The 18,758-nt window shown below is 44.5% G+C and overlaps 1 protein-coding gene and 1 pseudogene across 1 annotated transcript; one reads left to right on the forward strand and one right to left on the reverse strand.

Moving 5' to 3' along the window:
* Nucleotides 1-1,650: 1,650 nt before the first annotated feature.
* Nucleotides 1,651-3,007, reverse strand: LOC147300355 (uncharacterized). Its single transcript, XM_086285164.1, has one exon. It carries the CDS (start codon nucleotides 2,873-2,875, stop codon nucleotides 1,808-1,810), a length of 1,068 nt encoding a protein of 355 aa, XP_086141290.1. The 5' UTR covers nucleotides 2,876-3,007; the 3' UTR covers nucleotides 1,651-1,807.
* A 13,854-nt stretch (nucleotides 3,008-16,861) lies between these two features.
* Nucleotides 16,862-18,675, forward strand: LOC147300356 (kinesin-like protein KIF1B; annotated as a pseudogene).
* The last annotated feature ends 83 nt before the right edge of the window (nucleotides 18,676-18,758 follow it).

The raw sequence follows: 18,758 nt of genomic DNA on the forward strand, positions 1-18,758 counted from the left end.
CAAACGTAACAAATGTCCAACTCAGACAGTGTTCTCAATTTGCATTCACACACAGTGAATTTGCAGCTTGTTGGAAATGCATCTCCATCCATCCAGTCATGATGATGGTGTTTTCTCCTTGCTGATGCCTTTTGCACATACTGCTGTTGCTGCTGGACCCCTCGCTGCTCAGGATACTGCTGTTGTCTCTTGACCTGCCATGTTGTTGCTTTTGGATCTGCATTTCTCGACAGTCAAGTGGAGGGTGCGTCTGTCCTCTCAGTAAGTGAGTGAGACAGTAGACAGTGGTGAGGAGGGCTGTGTGAAAGCAAAAACACATAAATATGCCTGACACCCGTAAACGAAGCAGCATCTGGCTGCAGTTTAAAGACTCTTTTGTTTGTCTTGGTCTCGTCTCGTCTCGACTTCGTCTCATCTTGGTCTTGGTCTCGTCTCGACTTGGTCTCGACTTGTTCTTAGTCTTGTCTTGGTCTCGATACCCTCTGGTCTTGGTCTTGGTTTTGGCAGTCTTGACTGCAAGTCTAGTTGCACCAGTGGTGCCATGAGCAGTATCTATCTGCTGCTCATCAGCTGCTATGCCGTGGTTATTGTCACAATGTGGTGTATTTGGATCACTCGATCCTAAGTGGATATGGATATGATCCAGGATTGGATGTTTTGTAAAAAATTTGAAAGGAACAATTGTTCCTTTCCCCTTTGCTGTGTACTCTGCTGATGCTGTTTTCAAAACCTACCACACTCATGTACAGTATCAGTGTCACACTGAGATATTTCAAAGATAATAATAATACATTTTATTTGAAAGCGCCTTTCAAAACACTCAAGGTCACTGTACACATTAGAATAAAAAGCAACATAAAAACAAGCAGTTTACACAATCGTAAAAGCATAAGACATAAACTAATTTAAAAGAGCAGAGTGGAGAGGTTATGTGGGATAAGCTATTTTGAACAAGTGAGTTTTGAGTTGGGACTTAAAGAGAGAGAAGGAAGAGATATTTCTTAAATCAGGAGGTAGGGGATTCCAGAGTCGTGGAGCAGAGCAGCTGAAAGCCCTGCTCCCCATGGTGGCAAGACGGGGGGAGGGGACGGAGAGTGAAAGGGAAGAAGTAGATCTGAGACAACGAGATGGGGCGGTGATCTTAACCAGATCAGAAAGATATGGAGGGCAGAGATGATGAATAGCCTTAAATGTGTACAAGAGTATTTTGAAATTGATACGATATTTGACCGGGAGCCAGTGAAGCTGCTGCAGAACAGGAGTAATGTGGTGGATAGAAGGGGTCCTGGTGATGATACGGGCAGCAGAGTTCTGGACGCGTTGAAGCTTGTGGATGGATTTTTGAGTATAAAAATAACCTGAATAAATACAAATAAAGGGAAAGAGCTGTCCAGACCTCTGTCTCTGACCATCTGTGTTAACACTTGAAATCGGAAACATGTAAATGTAACAAACATGTTAAAACATAAGAAATCAGGAAGGGGCAAAAAAAGCATTTTGCTAAAAAAAGATTTAGAGCAGAAGTTTTTAAAATGAAGATATATTGCATTTATTTACAATTAAAAACACACAGAGCAGAAAGTGTGTTACTGTTTTACATCCACAGACACACAAGAAAAGAAGCCGGCAACGTGAGGTCAAGTTATGGCATTTTTATTTGTGTATTTCAGTACATGTATTCAGAATAGAGTTTTTAAAAACAAACAAACGTCCCAAGTCAAGTTTGGGGGGATTTTTGTGAAAGAAAGGTTGAGAGAGGGGGAAGGAGGAAGAAACTATTGCTCTCCTTAAACTTGATGCTGCTGGGTCAGTTTTTTCTCAGCAGTCTGCTCCAGAATCCACTCCTGTCCTCGGCTTTCTTTTCTTTTTCTTTTGCCTTCAGCTCTTTTAAGGTTTTGTTTAGCTGCTCCTCGGCGTCTTTAAATGCTTCTTTCAGCTGCTGTTTGGCCAGTTTGACTTTCTGTTTCAGGAGCTCTTTAGCTTCCTTTTTGTGCTTTTGCATTTCTTTAAGTGCATCTTTGCAGCCTTTCTTGGTCACCTCAGAGGCTGTCGTTTCTTTCTTGAATACCTTCAACTCAATTTTCTCTTCTGCAAGTTCTTCTTGCACTTTCATCAGTTTCTTCTTCAGAGTTTCACTTTCCTGTTTTGCCTCCCATTTTCCATGTGTCTCTTTTTCTATTTCTTCCTCTGTTTCCAGCAACTTCTTCCTCATGTTTTGAGTGAAACTCTTTGTATTTTCCATTTCTTTCTTTGCTTCCTGTATTTTAAATTTCTCTTCCTCCAACACTTTTTGAGCTTCCAACAATTCTTTCTTCATATTTTCAATCTCATTTTCTGCCTCGTGTTTACGTTTTTTCTCCTCTTCAAGTTGTTGCTTTACATGCAGTAATTCCTTCCTGAGTATTTCAGCTTCAGCCGTTACATTTTCAGCTTCTTGTGCTGCCAACTGCATTTTCCTTTTCTCCCCTTCAAAAGCTTCCTGCACCTCCTGTAATTCCTGCATCACATTTTCTGCCTCCTTCTTTGCAGTTTGATATTTATTTTTAGCTTCTTGTGCTGTGCTTTTCTCTTCCTGCAATGCTTTTTGAGCTTCCAACAGTTCTTTCTTGATGTTTTCATTCTCATTTTCTGCTTGTTGTTTTCCCATCTTCTCTCCTTTAAGCTTTAGACCCACATGCAGTAATTCCTTCAATACTACTTCGGTTTCAAACTTTGAATTTTTAGCTTCTCCTCTTGATTCTTCTGCCACTTCTTTTAATTTGACATTTTCAGCCTGTATTATTTGAAATTCTTCTCGTAGTTTAATCAGCTCAGACTGTTCTGTACTGTATGGTGACGCACTCACCAATCCTCTTCTCGATCTCCCTTGATTCATTTTGGCCTTTTAAACAAAGGAACCAAAGTTTTGTAGAGAAGTGAAGTTTTCGATGTGTTTTTTTCTTCAACCGTCGTCTGTCCTGCACAGAGATGCTGCTGTAGATGTGTCTCTAGCTGTGTCTGGATAAAATGAAAAATGCTGTAACTAAGTGCTTGTGTTGCACAGTTCTACAAAACATTCCATTCCATGCATGCTCCGCCCACATGGTCAGGAATGTCAGGTGCTGCATCACCAAATGCTGCTCCCGTTGCCTAGCAATAACAGCTGTTTACTTTTTGGGGTCTGGTTCATTATTTAATAAAGAAAACATGTCCAAGTATTGCAACCATGGTGCTGAGGCTCAGTGCATATTCTAGCCTGCTGTGTGGGTGGGCAGCTAGAAATCACTGGTGGGCAACATGAGAGAGGAGAAAACTGGAGCAGCCAAGCAGGGAGCTGCAGGTTGCTGGTTTGAGTCTCTGTTCAGATGCTGGTGTCTCCTCTCTCTGAGATGTTTGCAAACAGTCCCAGATAAAACAATAAGGATAATAAACAAACACGTGACTAAACTAACATTTATGACACTGATATATTTTATGTGTAGCAGGATGGCCTCTAGTTTGCAAAACTGTTGGAGCGTGGTACTACAGTGGCTTGCAAAAGTATTCGGCCCCCTTGAACTTTTCCACATTTTGTCACATTACAGCCACAAACATGAATCAATTTTATTGGACTTCCACGTGAAAGACCAACACAAAGTGGTGCACACGTGAGAAGTGGAAGGAAAATCATACATGATTCCAAACATTTTTTACAAATAAATAACTGCAAAGTGGGGTGTGCGTAATTATTCAGCCCCCTGACTCAATACTTTGTAGAACCACCTTTTGCTGCAGTTACAGCTGCCAGTCTTTTAGGGTCTGTCTCTACCAGCTTTGCACATCTAGAGACTGAAATCTTTGCCCATTCTTCTTTGCAAAACAGCTCCAGCTCAGTCAGATTAGATGGACAGTGTTTGTGAACAGCAGTTTCAGATCTTGCCACAGATCTGAGGGGGGCGAATACTTTTGCAAGCAACTGCAAGTGTGGGGGAAGGCTGAGTGAAGTATTTCTTTGATATTGTTTTTCAATAAGCAGATGCAAATATTTACTCCTCTGTTATGTTTCTGTACATACAGACTGGGCGTGCCAAAAGCGATGCACTGCAGCACAGCTTTCTTGATGAGGAAGAGCAGCTGTGCTGTGATGTCAGCTTCAGCTGCCCAGCATGCACACCTGAAATGTTGGCGGTTTCAGTTGATGGTAACAGAAAGCTATATCACTTTCAGCAAAAAGAAAGGTGCTCATTGTTGATGTTCTTTGTGTTTGTGTTTGTGTGACATAATAGTTTTTACTATAGTAACCAAACGACTGTCTTCTGCAAGATGACTACTGTTAAATTAGAGTAAATGGAAAATCTTGTCATTTACTTTATAATTTCTTGCTATTTTATTATATTTGTTACATGTCGTAGACACGGGGAAGAGGCACATGTGGGGATTCCCAGTGGACAGCAGCACGAGAGACTTCAAGGAAGGCCTCCAAACTGGATGAAGAGGAGATGGAGGTCGCTGTGTGTCGACATGGATTGTGTCTTTTGTGTCACTTTCACTTCAGGGACGGCAAACTGTGGCGTGTTTCAGGAACGGTTACATGCCCGACAACTACACTTCTGAACAGGTCCAACTTTTGATTTGCACTCAGAATGATTACATCAAAGAGTTTAGTTAAAAACACTAAATGAAACCTGCAGACTTGCTTAAAGTGATTCGTATTCATGAGAAACTGGAGCGTCATTATCATTGAGTTTATTTCTTTCCCTGCTAAGCAACACCAAGTCTAGCCCTGATTGGCTGATATAAGTGACCACAGACCTGTCGCTGTGTGAGTTTGAATGGGTGATTAGAGACCAACACATGTTTGTTGCTGCTCCATGTTTTCTGCAACATTGTGTGTAGTTACTGCAGCTGTGTATGCATTCTGCTGGCAGGAAACAAGTGAAAGAAAACTGGCGAGCATCCTGGAAGGAAAACTTAATCGGACATAACAAGTTAAAACAGTTTGCAAGTTTCAAGCCAAACTGCTGAATCTACCGTCCAGGTTCTCCTTGATAGCGTGACTCTGTGTTGTTCTCCTTCATTCTTCTGTCTCTGTCTGTCAAATCTCAGCGTATTATAAACCAACTGTTGTCACCCTCTGCTGCTCAGTGTGCTGGCTGTTTTCTCGAGAATCTCAACCACAAGAAAGTTTATACGAACGAAGCTAAAAAACCTGTGACAGTTTGTGAAACGTCATTAGCAGCAGTGAAATAAGTTAGTTAGTGAAATGATAGAGGCTATTTTATGCTGGAAAAATTCTTCTAGCACAAAGTGGCCCAATAAACGGAATTTTTTAATACAGAAATACATCTAATGATAAAAAGCAGAGAATTCATTGTCTGTTTTCCATTGCAGAGCTGGGATGCTCGTCTCCTCATGGAGCGCTCTCGAGCTGTGAAGTGTCCAGATATCAGCGCTCACCTGGCTGGTACCAAGAAGATTCAGCAAGTGCTCCCCAGGTACAGGATTGGTGCACATGTTGTTTCCTTATTACTCACACAGTGGTAACTGCTTCCTTTGTACACAGTTGAATATCTTCTTTTAAAGCGTAATGTTGCTCTAGCTGTGCTCACTGTGATCCTGAGCTCCTGTTATGTTTGCTGCAGGGGATCCAGCGGAGGATCACAGTGACCCTCATCCACGAGAAGGGCAGCGAGCTCCATTGGAAAGATGTTCGTGAGCTGGTTGTAGGTGAGCAGCCTGCCTTTAGGGTCTAGTCGTGCTATACCTCTGTGTAGAAAACAAAACCCCAAAGCACCGAAACAATGTTTTATAGTGTTTGTGTGCTTTTGATAGAGGAAGACAGGACAGAACATCATTAAAGGGATTTGACTTTGTGAGATCACCCTGAAAACGCACCACTCGGTTCACTCTGAGATATTTTCAGTCTGGAAAGATGAATCTGTCGGGCTTCAGGCTGCTTCTCACTTTAAGCAGTTCATGCTGTAGCTGATGGACCAAAAATGACATTTGATATTTTAGACATTCAGCTGCTGACTCTGAAGCCAACAGGCTCTTGAGTGTGGATGATTGTGTTGGTACTGGATGCTGTGATCAAACAGCTGTTCTGATCTGTCTTCATTCATGCCTGTTGTTATTAAGCCTCCTAAGCTCCAAACCAGTAAAAGCAATCTTTGGAGGCAACACCCTTTTTAGTACTTTGCTGTATTTGTTTGTGATTGTGTGACACTGAACCACAGTATATCCTCTGTAACACTCAGACGTTTCCAGATCAGTGTTTCCCCCTCAGCTGTTTCTCACTATAGAGTCTTTCCTTTGTAACAATGAGGCACCAGCAGAGCATATCTGGCTCCCAGTCTGTGGCTGATAGTGCCCCCTGCTGTTAATAACAGGAACAGTGTAACCTTGTATGGAGCTCATAGTGATGGTCTGAAGATTGCTGCTGCAAGGCAGTAATTTGTATCCATGTGTGCTGTCTATTCTGAGCATATGCAGTTATGTGAGCTCTCAGGTTTTATGTATCAGGACATAATTAAAAACAATCAGGTCCTTAGTAGGTCTTAATATGAGGTAAATATAAAACATGAAGTGTTTGTGAGGTTCATCTGCAGCACCTTTGTCTCTGTGAAATGTTTGCTAATTTAACATTTTCCCTCCTAAACAGGAAGGAGTTTGTGGAGGCCTATGTGAATCATGCCTTCAACACATCAGTGGAGAGTCTGTTCCAGGAGTTCAAGCGAGGCTTCTTCCTGGTGTGTGAGCAGGATTTGGTGAGGCTGTTTCGACCAGAGGAGCTGCAGGGAGTGCTGGTCGGCCAGGACGTGCATGACTGGGAAAAGTTCAAACAGGTACAGCCAGCCAAACAGACACAGGCTGTAGTTTCACAGCTGTCCTGTAGCACAATAACTGTGTACTGCATACTGTCAAAAGCATTCAGTCGGCTGCTTTAACACAAATATGAACTTGAGTCACATCTCAGTCTTAATCCAGACTTTTGTATGATAGTATAATATAATAGTCAGCCCACCCTTCGCAGCTATAACTGCTTCCACTCTTCTGGGAAAGCTTTCCACAAGGTTTAGGTGTGTTTATGGGAATTTTTTGACTATTCTTCCAGAGGTGCATTTATGGTGTCAGACACTGACGTTGGAGGAGAAGGCCAGGCTCACAGTTGCTGCTCTAATTCATCCCAAAGATGTTCTATCAGGTTGAGGTCAGGACTCTGTGCAGGCTAGTCCAGTTCTTCTACACCAAACTCACTCATCCATGTCTTTATGGACCTTGTATTGTGCACTGGTGCCCAGCCATGTGCACACATGCCCACACTTTACACTTGGCACAGTGCAGTCAGACAAGTACTTCTGGCAACCACCAAACCCTGACACATCCATCGGATTGCCAGTCAGAGAAGTGTGATTCGTCACTCCAGTAAACACATCTCCACTGCTTTAGAGTCCAGTGTTGAGATGCTTAAATCACTCCATCTGACGCTTTGCATTGTGTTTGTCAGTGTAAGGCTGGGATGCAGCTGCTCAGCCATGGAAACCAATGAAGTTTGGACATCTGTAACAACAGCAGACTGCAGATATTGGTGACTTAAGTGCACTATGAGCCTTAGCATCAGCTGACTCGCTGTCATTTCCAATTACTTCCACTTTGTTATAATATCACTAACAGCTGACTATGGAATATTTAATAGCGAGGAAATTTCATGACTGGACTTGTTGCACTGGTGCATCCTATCACATTACCATGCTGGAATTCATTCAGTTCCTGAGAGCGACTCGTCCTTTCACACATGTTTGTAGAAGTAGTCTGCATGCCTAGGTGCTTGATTTAATACACCTGTGTCCATGGAAGTGATTGGAACACATTAATTGAATGATTTGGATGTGTTAGGGAATACTTTTGGCAACATAGTGTATGCCTGACCTTACAAACTCTATGATTATAACAGTCATTTTCACTGTTTTCAGAACACAAGTTATGGTTGGAGATATCATGACCGCCACCCCACCATACAGATGTTTTGGGAGGTATTTGATGAACTAACTGAAGAGCAGAGGAAAGATTTCCTTCGTAAGTACTTGCTGAAGCCTCCATTATGATATGTTACTGAAATCACACTGTATCATATAAAACATTAGATTTTTCTGCGCTTTACCAAGATACATTAGAGAGCAGCATTGTTCTGATTAATATACTGTAAAGCTGCTTCTAGCTGGTGGACTGAGCCGCCTCACCTTTCACCTGGCTCACGTCACACACCTGGAGAGACTCGACCTCCACCTGTGTTGCCTCACGCGAGATGATCTAGAGGCTCTGAGTCAGTTGCTACCAATCTCACACGCCGGACACTAATCGCATGCTCGCTGCAGCAGTCATGTGACTCGTTGTTTTTCAGTCCAGGTGCTGCCCTCTCTCACTGCACTGACCGAGCTTGATGTGTCATCCAATAAGGAAGTGGGAGGTGTGGTCCACCTGCTGGTCTCCGCCCTCCCTGCGACACAAATGAGGCGGCTGCCATTCAACAGCTGCTACATGAGCAACGAGTCCTTCACTGCTCTGGGTAACACACACACACACACACACACACTTGTTTATTTATAGAAGTTTTCCTTCAAGTCATTCTCCCTGAATACCTCTTCCACCCTCTAGCCTGAAATGGTGAAAACTTTGTGTTTATGCATCAGCCCTGGCGGTGTCCTATCTGCGCACGGTGGATATTTCCTGGTGTAAAGTGGTTGGCGGTCACTTGGCGCTCCTGCTGGATGCTCTGCAGCCATCAGTCATCAGCGAGCTCCGTCTTTGCAGCTGCGAGCTCACCACTGATGACATGCAACATCTGGGTAACTAACACACAATGACATTATACTTTTTCTTTTTTGGTCTGTAGTGGATCATTAGGCTGCATAAATGTATATTAAGACAAGTAAAGCCTGAAGGAAATTGATATTTCTTTCATTTATTTCATGCTGCCAGCATCTGTAGCTGTCGTATAAAACAAAACAATGAAACTATTCGGTGTTATTTTTGTCTCCATCAGAAACATTGTGAACAAAACAGTAAAGTGAACAGGCATAAAGTGATCAGTTATCAATGGGTCCTCTTCCTCTGTGCAGCTGCCGTGTGCAGACGGGGCTGTCTCTCCTCACTCCGTGCACTGGATCTGTCCTACAACAGCTTGGTGGGAGACAACGGTTGGTGCAGTCTGTTTGCAGCAGGAGGTCTGGGCTCTCTGGAAGACGTGGATGTCAGTTTGCGACCTTCAACCTCTGCTCCGTGCTCAGCCTGGCTGCCCGCTCTGCTCCGAGCTCTGCCTCAAATGCCGGCGCTGGCTCGACTGGCCATGCAGAGGTGGACAGCTGACTGTCAGGAGAGAGAGCAGCTGAGGTACTGTCTGAAAAAGAGGAGCGTCCTGCTGGAAAGGGATCCAGATTTACAAGACACATCATCAACATGTAAAGGGAACAGTCAGGAGAGCCTAGAAGAGAGTCAGCCTGAGGAGATTGGAGCGGACCGCACTGGAATTTACTGTCAAAGAGCGACCCACTTTGTTGCTTTATTATTATTTTTTTAAGTCTCTGTTACCACAAGAAGGTCAGTGTTGACGTCAGCTGCATCACGTCTGATGTAAACTGTGTCACACGTGATGGTTTCAGGGAATACTGGGAACTTACAGAGTTAAGCACAGCTGGTGTGGGTTATCATATTTGTCGTCTCTCACCTTGGCTGCAGGGTCTGGGTCTTTCCAATGCAGCAGTCCTAACACTTGAGACACACATGCCGAGAAGTGGGGATACCTGGAAATGGACAAAGGCTTTCAGCAGAGTTTTAAAGCAGCTATTCAGGAAAAGAGCTGTGAATTATCTGCATACCTTGTTAGGTAATCAGCTATTTTGGGGTTCTTTAACAAATCAACCAAAAGGTCGACTGAGTATTTTCTCGTCAGAGTACCTTCACCGTTCACGATGATGTTGAGCACAAGCTGGAGCGTTTGATGGATGTTCTTTGCATCAAAGAGCTACGAGGAAATCCCAGAGATTAGAGACAGGATATTATGTGAATCAGCATGAATGTTGTTTGTTGTTCAACAGATAAAAACAAGAAGAGAAAATAGAAACAAAGTAAAAAAGGAACAATTGTTTCTGCTGTTAAGAAAAAAAAATTGAGTCATGGCAGAGACCTGCAGAAGTCTTGAGTCTCATTTGATGACATTTTGTCAGATTGCCTTGTAATTTAAAAAAAACAAAACTGTTTTTTGAGCAAAAGTTCTCCAGGTTTTTTTGGAGTTCTTTCAAAGTTTTCTTATTTTTGGACGTTAGCTGCTTTTTCACTCTTTTTCAGTCCAGTCTGTGCATCTGAACATTTACAGAAAGATTTCTTTGTTTCGTCTTTAGACACTTTGTTAAACGCAGATCCCAGCAGAGTTCGCCTACCTTCTCTCCAACCTTCTCAGGTTTTGTGGATATTATACATGGTTATGCTGAGAATATGTCGGCTACTTTCCACTGGAAATGCCTTTTGGTTAAACTGTCAGCGAGGAATTTGCACTGTTACATTTTTATATAACTTTAATGCAAAAAAAACAGCTGCTTGTTTAAGTGAAAATACACTGATGGGGTTTTTTTCTATTCATGAACAGGAGTGTGATCAGTTTAATAAAAGAAAAAATAACCATAACCAAGATATGAGGGGAAATCTTGGACAAATACAAGCAGACTGGAGCAGCCAGCGTTCAAAACACCGACGTTCAAGGTAACAGAAGGTTCCCGAGCCACATCCACCCAGCTGGTTTCTGTGTTTCTTGTGTATTTGTGTACACTGTGACTTCATGGCTGTCTTGGGCTCCAGCTCTTGTTTTGGTGTCTCATTAATTTGATTTAATGTCCTGCTTAGTGATAACATCACTCTTGGCCTCCCTGCACTGGCTTCCAATTGAATTTAGGATTCATTTTAAAGTTCTTTTATTGGTTTTTAAATCTTTAAATGGTCTGGCACCTGCTGAAGCCCTATGTCCCCACTCGTTCGCTCCGGTCAGCTGAGCAGCTGTTGCTCTCAGTCCCCAAATCACGGCTGAAACTGAGAGGAGACCGAGCGTTCTCTATCGTGGCTCCTAAGCTTTGGAATAATCTTCCTCTTCACATTAGGCAATCGACATCAGTGCTGGTTTTTAAATCCAGATTGAAAAAGCATTTTTATTCACTGGCTTTTGACTCAGTGGTTGACTGACTTGTATTTTATTGTTTTTCGCTATGTTTATTATTGTATCGTATTTATTATTCTTATGGTATCTATTATGTTTCTATTGTTCAGCAGTTTGGTCAGCCTTGTGTGTTTTTAAAGTGCTATATAAATAAACAATGATGATGATGATGAACATAGTAACGTGTGTTGGGTTGCTCTGTCTTCAGACTCACTGTCAGACTGATTAGACAGTGAGTCTGAAGGTGAGAGTCCTCACTGCCCACGCCTGTCTTTGGGTCTGACCAACACCGTTTCCTGTGTGTCATTCCCCCCTCGCCTTCCCCCCATCCGTCCTGTCTGCACTGACCTCTCCAATAAAGACAAAAGGCCTCATTTTCTGAAACTCTTCCTATCCCATCACCTTGCGAAGAATCACTTCACCATGTTGATTAATAAGGACGGTGGGAATGGTTTGAAGTCTCGTCACAGAAAATGTGCCAAAGGCAAAGAATCTGAGCTTGAAATAAAATGAAATGAAAGATCAGCCCCACACAGGGGTTAAATTCAGATGGAAACTCTTATCACACAAAGAGAACAAGCGAATAAATATATCTGAGTGTGGCCCCTCGACTGTCACAGTGTAGCTGACATTTGATCTTATCATGTGTTAAAGCTATTTTAATTACTGAAGAGAACCAGTGTCAAACTCAGCCCAAGTATGGTTGTACGTTAATCCTTAAAGCAACAACGTTTTTAAAGTTGCAGCGTCATTTTTACACCACACCTAAAATCCCACTAATCGTCCGGGCTCTTCACCCTATGACCACACGCTGGGGTATCTAACACCACATGACCCAAATGGAAACTATGTCAGCTGAAAGAAACCCATCGAAATGTGCAACACTTAAAACTTTGCCTGATTGGAGCATGGCTTCAAATACAGCCCTGAAAACAGACAGGCGGTCGTTGGCATTTCGCCCTCGTTCCTGAGAGACTACATCGATGTATCAGTCAACAAATGAACTACTGTGGCGTCACAGCTGGGGCCTTCTCTGTGTCGTTTATAACACAGAGAAGGACCCAGCTGTGACGCTGAAGTGGTATCTTTAAATTAGCTGTAGGTGTGAATGCTTGTCTGTCTCTCTGTTAGCTTTGCAACAGACTGGTGATATTCAGAGTGCACCATATGTCTGGTATTATTTCCCTTCCAAATTAGTGCTTCCTCTTAGTTGCTGGTCTAAATTAGTTTCCTTTCATGTTCAGGCCGTGTTAGTGTTGTCTCTGTGTGTAGCAGGTTTTGTCTCCATGTTTGTTTCACTGTCTGCCTGTCTGTCTCTGTATTCTGTACTTCTGATAGACGTCTAATTTTGCCAGTCCCTCTTTTTGTGCACCTTGTACCTTGTCACTCTCTGTGACCGCGTCTCACTTTGCCAGTTCCCATGTATTTAATCAGTTAATGGTGGTCTGAGTAACCCTCACCACTTTGTTCTCCAGTGTCTTTGTTCCTGTTCATCCTACATATTTTCCCCCATTTGTTATTTATTTCTGCTGTTTGCTATTTATATTTTATTCCTGCACAGTTTGCTTGAAGCACTCATATTTTGTCTATTCTATTCATGTGGATCTTATCTTTCTATTTCCTTGCTTCCTTCTCTGTTTACTTTGCTTCTTGCCCGTGTTTCGTCCTTTTGCGGTGTCTGTGTTTTTTTAATCCTATGGTCTCTTTTAAGTTTGTTTGTCTCTTTACTTCTTCAAACTGAATTCAAAGTGGAGCAAATGCTATATAACATTCTCATAGTCTCATTCACACTAACGTTGGTTCTGTATCTTGTAACCAAAGGAAGCTTCAGCATGCAGACTGGAGCCAGCGATCAAAACACGTGCTTCCTATTTTATTTTGTTGGTTATGTTGAGTTTTGCTGTAACTGTCTCGTTACTCCTGATTTGTCCCTGCCGTCTCCTCTTCCCTAATGACCGTCCTGTGTGTTTATTGTTTAATCTTCTCCTTTCGTCACCCAGCTTCACTGGTCATGTTTCCTAGTGTTATCCCCCAGTATAGGTTTCTGAGTTTCTCAGTTCCCTGTCAGATATTTCATATCATTCTCTCCGTCCAAAATAAACAGGCTGCCTTTAGTTTATCCTTGCCAGCCTGTGAGTCTGCATTTGGGTCTTCTTTTTTCATAACAAATGATCATACTCCCCGCAGATTGTGATAGTGACACCTCCAGGCCATGCTGCAACTCTCTGGAGCTTTCCGCTCTTCAGGAACTCTCTCTGCAGGAGGGGGAGATACAGGAGAGGTGGAGGAAGATCTCAGCCTGGGCGTCTATTGTCTTATGTAGTCTGGAAGATGAGTAGATGGTGGGGTGGGTGCAGTTTTCTCTGTGGTGGGGTTGGGTGGACTGTCCCGGGCTCTGTGGGGCCGGGAGGCGCTGCTGCACTGGGCCCCGGTCTGGATGGGCCTGGGCCCCCTTTCCCTGGCGGGGCGCGGAGTATGGGGGTGTCACCAGGGTGCAGAGGAGGCTACCCCCCCTCTGTCCCCTTCTGGCTGCCTCTGCCTCAATTTTATCCCACAACTTAGACATTCACATTACTCACACTCTCATTACACATACATATAGGATCTTGGGGGTGGGCACAATACATGGATACATGGATACACGATACATGTACACCCCACCCCTGGTGTCGTTGCCCACCTCTCAATTTTAAATACACGTAGACATTGAGGGCTAGCAGGAGGGACTATGCGCTTACCTGCTGCTCTCTGGCAGGTAGCTCCATGCCCTCCTGGGTTTTAAATGCACCTTAGAACACACATGCATCAACACTACAATGAGCGGGTGGAGGGAGGTTTGGAGTCTTCTCTCACCCCCATTCTCTGCGGCCTGCTGGAGCAGGGGGGCTAGGAGGAGGAGTTGGCTGTCCGACTGCGGTCTGGAGTGTGGGGCCTCCCTGCTGCTGCGGAGTTGGGGTGGTCTGCCTCTCCCCACCGCAGGGAAAAGGGTAACACTACCTGGGTCTGGGTGCAGTTCCCCCCTCCAGGGGCAACGGTACCTAGACCCGGTTCGTAGAGTACGCTTGGGGAGTGTGATCGTGTGTACAGCGTCTCTTTATGTCTGTCTCCACGTTGGTTGAGTGTGGAGTAAGTACATATGGGAGCATGAGGGTGGGAATGGATGTTTGTATCTGTGTGTGCCTGTATGTCTGTGTCTATATGTCAGGTTGGGTATCAGACGCCACCTCTCTGGGGACACCTCAGGCCCTCCAAGGTTTGGAGGCCTATCTCCCCCTACCACCACTTCCCCTGCCAGTGGCGGACTCCCTCAGACATCGGTGCGTTGGTGGTTCTTTGTGTCCGGGGATGGGCGTCCAGGTACACACCGGCTCACTCCTTGGCGGCCGCTTATCGGGGCCTGGAGCCTGGGGCTCGCTCGGGCCACTTCGGAGGTGGGGGTGCCCCCGGCCTCTCGGCCTGGGGCTCGGTCACTCAGGCACGGTTGGCTGCCGGCGGAGCTCACGGGCGCGTCACTGCAACTCCCCCTGGCTTCTGCTCCGCGGCTGCTGAGTGAGCCCTCATCTGGGACTCTCCTCAGCTCTTTCTGGGACAGTGGCGCGGCTGCCCCTCTGTTGGTCTTCCTTGGTCTGTTGTGTTCTGGGGGCCTCTGGATGTCTGGAGTTTTGATCTCCTCCATACCTGCTTCATACCCTGGAGGACGGGGCTGTGGCCCCCCCACACCCTCTAGCAGATTATTACATGAAGGAACCTTTTTAAAAAACAAGCGCGTCCATGCTCACAGGTGATCACACACACAAACTTCACCCTTTTTGGCTCCTACCTCAAAGCACACTGTGTTCTGTTGATCTTATGTGCTGCACAATAATGTTTAATATTTAGTATTTACTGTCATATTCCCATATATCATTGTGATGCTGTTTATTCTATTACTCTTGTTCTCTTCTGCTTGTTTTCTTTTTTCTTTCTCAACAGGTGATCCAGGTGATTAATAGATGCATTTTTTTTCTTTTTTTTTTCTATGGCTTTGTGTCCAGATATCAGCGCTCACCTGGCTGGTACCAAGAAGGTTCAGCAAGTGCTCCCCAGACCTGGAGTCCTGGACAGATTCTTCCCAGACCAGCCTCAAGCTGTGCAGCAGATCCGAGCGACATTGGCTGACCTCTACACTCTAGACATGGTGAGAAAAAGGGCACGGTTTGTTCATTGTTTGGAAAATTTGGCATTAGATAATCCTCACCTGGGTGTTGCTGTTCAGTGTAAGCAATATCATTTGCATTTTATTCCTCTGATTTATTTCTCTGTGGCGTTTATGAACTCGTATTTCTTAGGCTGGCTTTTAAGGAAGGAGAAAAGGTATGTATCAGTTGGCTGGGAAGAAAGATGGAGGTGGAAAGGATGTGCAAGCTATGGGACAAAGTTGCTGAGACTAGGTTAAAAAGAGGTGAGGATCAGTGAGCAGGAGTGTGGCTTTGTGCTGAAAAGAGCACAACAGATTGTCTGGAGAGAAGGTGAAGGAAAGTCAGCTGAAGCAAGACAGTTTGTGGAGTTTGTGTTGGACTGTATGTTATGCTGGGAGCCTGGGGATTAGTGCACTTTGATTCCAAGTTAATACTAGCTAGTGTTTCTCACTGGTTTTTGGGTGGTGGAGTAAAAGGGATTGGTTGGTGGCTGTTTCTAATGTTAGCCTTTTCTTTGCTTTCTTACAGGCAGGGTAAAGACATGGTGATGAATGAGTGTGTGGGCCGTCTGCTGAGGACCAAGAGCTCAGGACAGTCAGACGGGGGCGTCGCAGCAGGAGTCACCGTGCTCGACAATCCTCTGCTGTCCTGAGATGTCACACTCCTGCCTGCACATACAAACCACACTGAAGTCAAAGTTCCACCTGCACCTCCACCTGTTCTTGCAACAGCATGAAAACTGACAGAGGTGAGACAGCAGAAAAGTTCTTGTCTATTTTTTTTTTTTTTTTACTAAGTTAAGGAATTAAGTTAAGAAGAGTGATTAAATAAATAGTTTCTTGCATTTTTGATTTAATGATTGTGTTTAGGATTATTTCAGAAACATGTTTAGAGGATCTTTGTAAGCCTGTATTTACTTTAAAAGAAGGGAAGCACTTCTTCATCCTACAGAAAAGGTGACACATTACAGATGAGTTCATAAAAAGTGTCTCTGTCACTCTTTCAAGGCTCTGTCACTTTTTCTTTTTTACTGGAACAGCATGGTAAAGTAGGCCTAGGCTGCCATCTTGTGGCAGTGTGTTGTTACTACAACATATGAAATTGTGTTTCTATTGGAAATATAATTCAGCGCCACTGAGCCGCTCTCTCAGTTACAAACTGAACCTGTTTTGTAGACATATAAATCACTAAGTACAGTGAAGCTTTTGGTTTTGTAAAAGTGTTTCTTATTCTAAATGCATGTTGATTTTTATCAGGGTGAAGAGCAGTTAGCAGTGCATTCATGGACATCTTTAAACTATTAATTGAAGAATCTTTGGTCATGATGGCATGAACTAGAAGCGTGAGCTCCAGGTGAGACTGCACAGAACAACAAGTGTCCTTAAACTGCATCAACTGATGACTTCTCACAATTTTATTCCACTGTGTGTTTTTATCATTGAACGTTTCAGTCTTTGTGTACATGTAACGCAGACACTAAAGCTGAGCCAAAACTTCATGCTGAAGAGAAGGATTCTTTTAAAATGCATGGGGGAGCAAGCGAGTCAGATACCAAGGGCACAAAGATGAAGCAGGTCTGATCGGAAACCGTTTATTTCCAGGCCAGGGAGCACAAATAAAAACACCCTTAAAAGGTTCCCTCCTGCTCAACCGCGTCACTCCCTACGGAGAGAAGATCTACATGACCTTATCTGCGTATCTGGAGGTCAGCCGCTGCTCCGCCGTGTTGTACCTGTTTGTACGTGTTTTTAAGTCTCTTGATGTCATCGTGTCTAACACACACCCTTTATCTCCTCTCTGCAGCTGGACCATTGCATCCAGCCTGCCATTATCACCAAAGACATCTGCACGGTCTTTTACTCCCGAGACGCCAAGATTTCCCCACCCCGTTCTCTCAAGAACCTCTTTGGGACTGGATACTCCAAAACTCCTGACTGGTAAATCTGGGCTGCTGCACTGTGGCCATCTCTGTTTCACAATCAAAGATATCTGCCCTGTTACAAAGTTTCCTTGTTCAAAACTTCTGCTTCATTATAGCAACCGAGTGACTGGGATCTACGAGCTGAGCTTGTGTAAGATGTCTGACACTGGAAGCCCAGGTGAGCGGCCATGAAACATGTTTAAAGAACGGCAGCTGTTTTATCATAATTCTGTGGAGAGCTTCATCCTAATGAGGGCTCATGTCCTGAGCAGGGATGCAGAGGAGGAGGAGGAAGGTCCTGGACACATCAGTGGCTTATGTGCGTGGAGAGGAGAACCTGGCCGGCTGGAGGCCCAGAGGAGATAGCCTCATCCTAGAGCACCAGTGGGAGCTGGAGAAGATGGAGCAGCTGCAGGAGGTGGGGCCTTAAAAGATTCATAAAGAAATAAATCTGTTTAATATCGTAGAGGGAAAAATGACTTTTCAGCTCAAAGACCAAAGTGCTATTCTAAAAAGTTTTTTCTTAGAGTACAGACTTTACATGACTAACCTCCCCTCTTCTCCCCACCTCACATTCGCCCCCATCTTTCGTCCAGGTGGAAAAGACCCGTCACCTTCTGGGAGAGGCGGCTCCCGTGGGAACAGCTCCCACCACCAAGTCCCTGAGTGAGTCTCTGTCCCCCAGCGTGAGCTCCGGCACTCTGTCCACGTCCACCTCCGCCTCCTCGCACATCTCCAGCACCACCTTTGAAAGCGTGAGAAGGAGCTGGCCACCAAGGTGAGAAAAACGTGGGCTTAGTGGGCGTTCTTGTTGCTGCCTTCTTCCTTCTCTGCTCGGAGCTGATCGGTCTTGTTCCTGTTGTGTTGTAGTGCCTGCGCCTTCTGACACACACCTTCAATACTGAATACAAGCAGCTGGTGAACAGCATCAGTGACTGCAAGGTGAGAAATAATACAAAGAAATAAAAAAATAGCCTTTCTGTGTCACATCAGGGAGTTCCTATATTGACGTCTACCTCATCCTGCTGTTGTTTCACTTCAGCTTTCTCTCATCTCACCGATCGGACGTGATCCATCCGTGACGAGCTTCAGCAGTGCCACCCTCACCCCTTCCTCTACCTGCCCCTCTCTGTCGGACTCGCGCTGTGGCTCCATGGGCCAGAAGTAAACATATTTTTAGGAACATTGACCTCGATCTGCAAACGGTTATTGACAGGTTATCTATTTGATTCTAACTTGGTGTGATTTGTGTTAAAGGACCCCTGAGAACAGCTCACGTGCCTCCAGTCCCTCCTGCTCAGACTGTGAAAACTTCCCGATGGTTCCCACTCTGGAGACCTCCTACCTTGCGCGGGCTGCAAAAGAACGAGTTCCTGAACTTGGTGCCTGATATTGAAGAAATGCGACCAGGGTGAGTAATGCCATATTAACCCAAATACTGTCACTATGACATGTGTCTCACAGACCAAATGTAAGTCGACACTCATGTTCTCTAGTT

This window comes from Aulonocara sp. 'chitande type north' Nkhata Bay, unplaced genomic scaffold (genome assembly GCF_057382095.1).
Source record: "Aulonocara sp. 'chitande type north' Nkhata Bay isolate Kocher_YH1m ecotype deep benthic unplaced genomic scaffold, A_spYH_male_GT1.1 unmapped_scaffold_34, whole genome shotgun sequence".
Classification (NCBI taxonomy): domain Eukaryota; kingdom Metazoa; phylum Chordata; class Actinopteri; order Cichliformes; family Cichlidae; genus Aulonocara; species Aulonocara sp. 'chitande type north' Nkhata Bay.

Excerpts from the sequence above, each read along its gene's own strand:
- LOC147300355 (XM_086285164.1), bottom strand. The coding sequence starts at position 2,875 with ATGAATCAAGGGAGATCGAGAAGAGGATTGGTGAGTGCGTCACCATAC.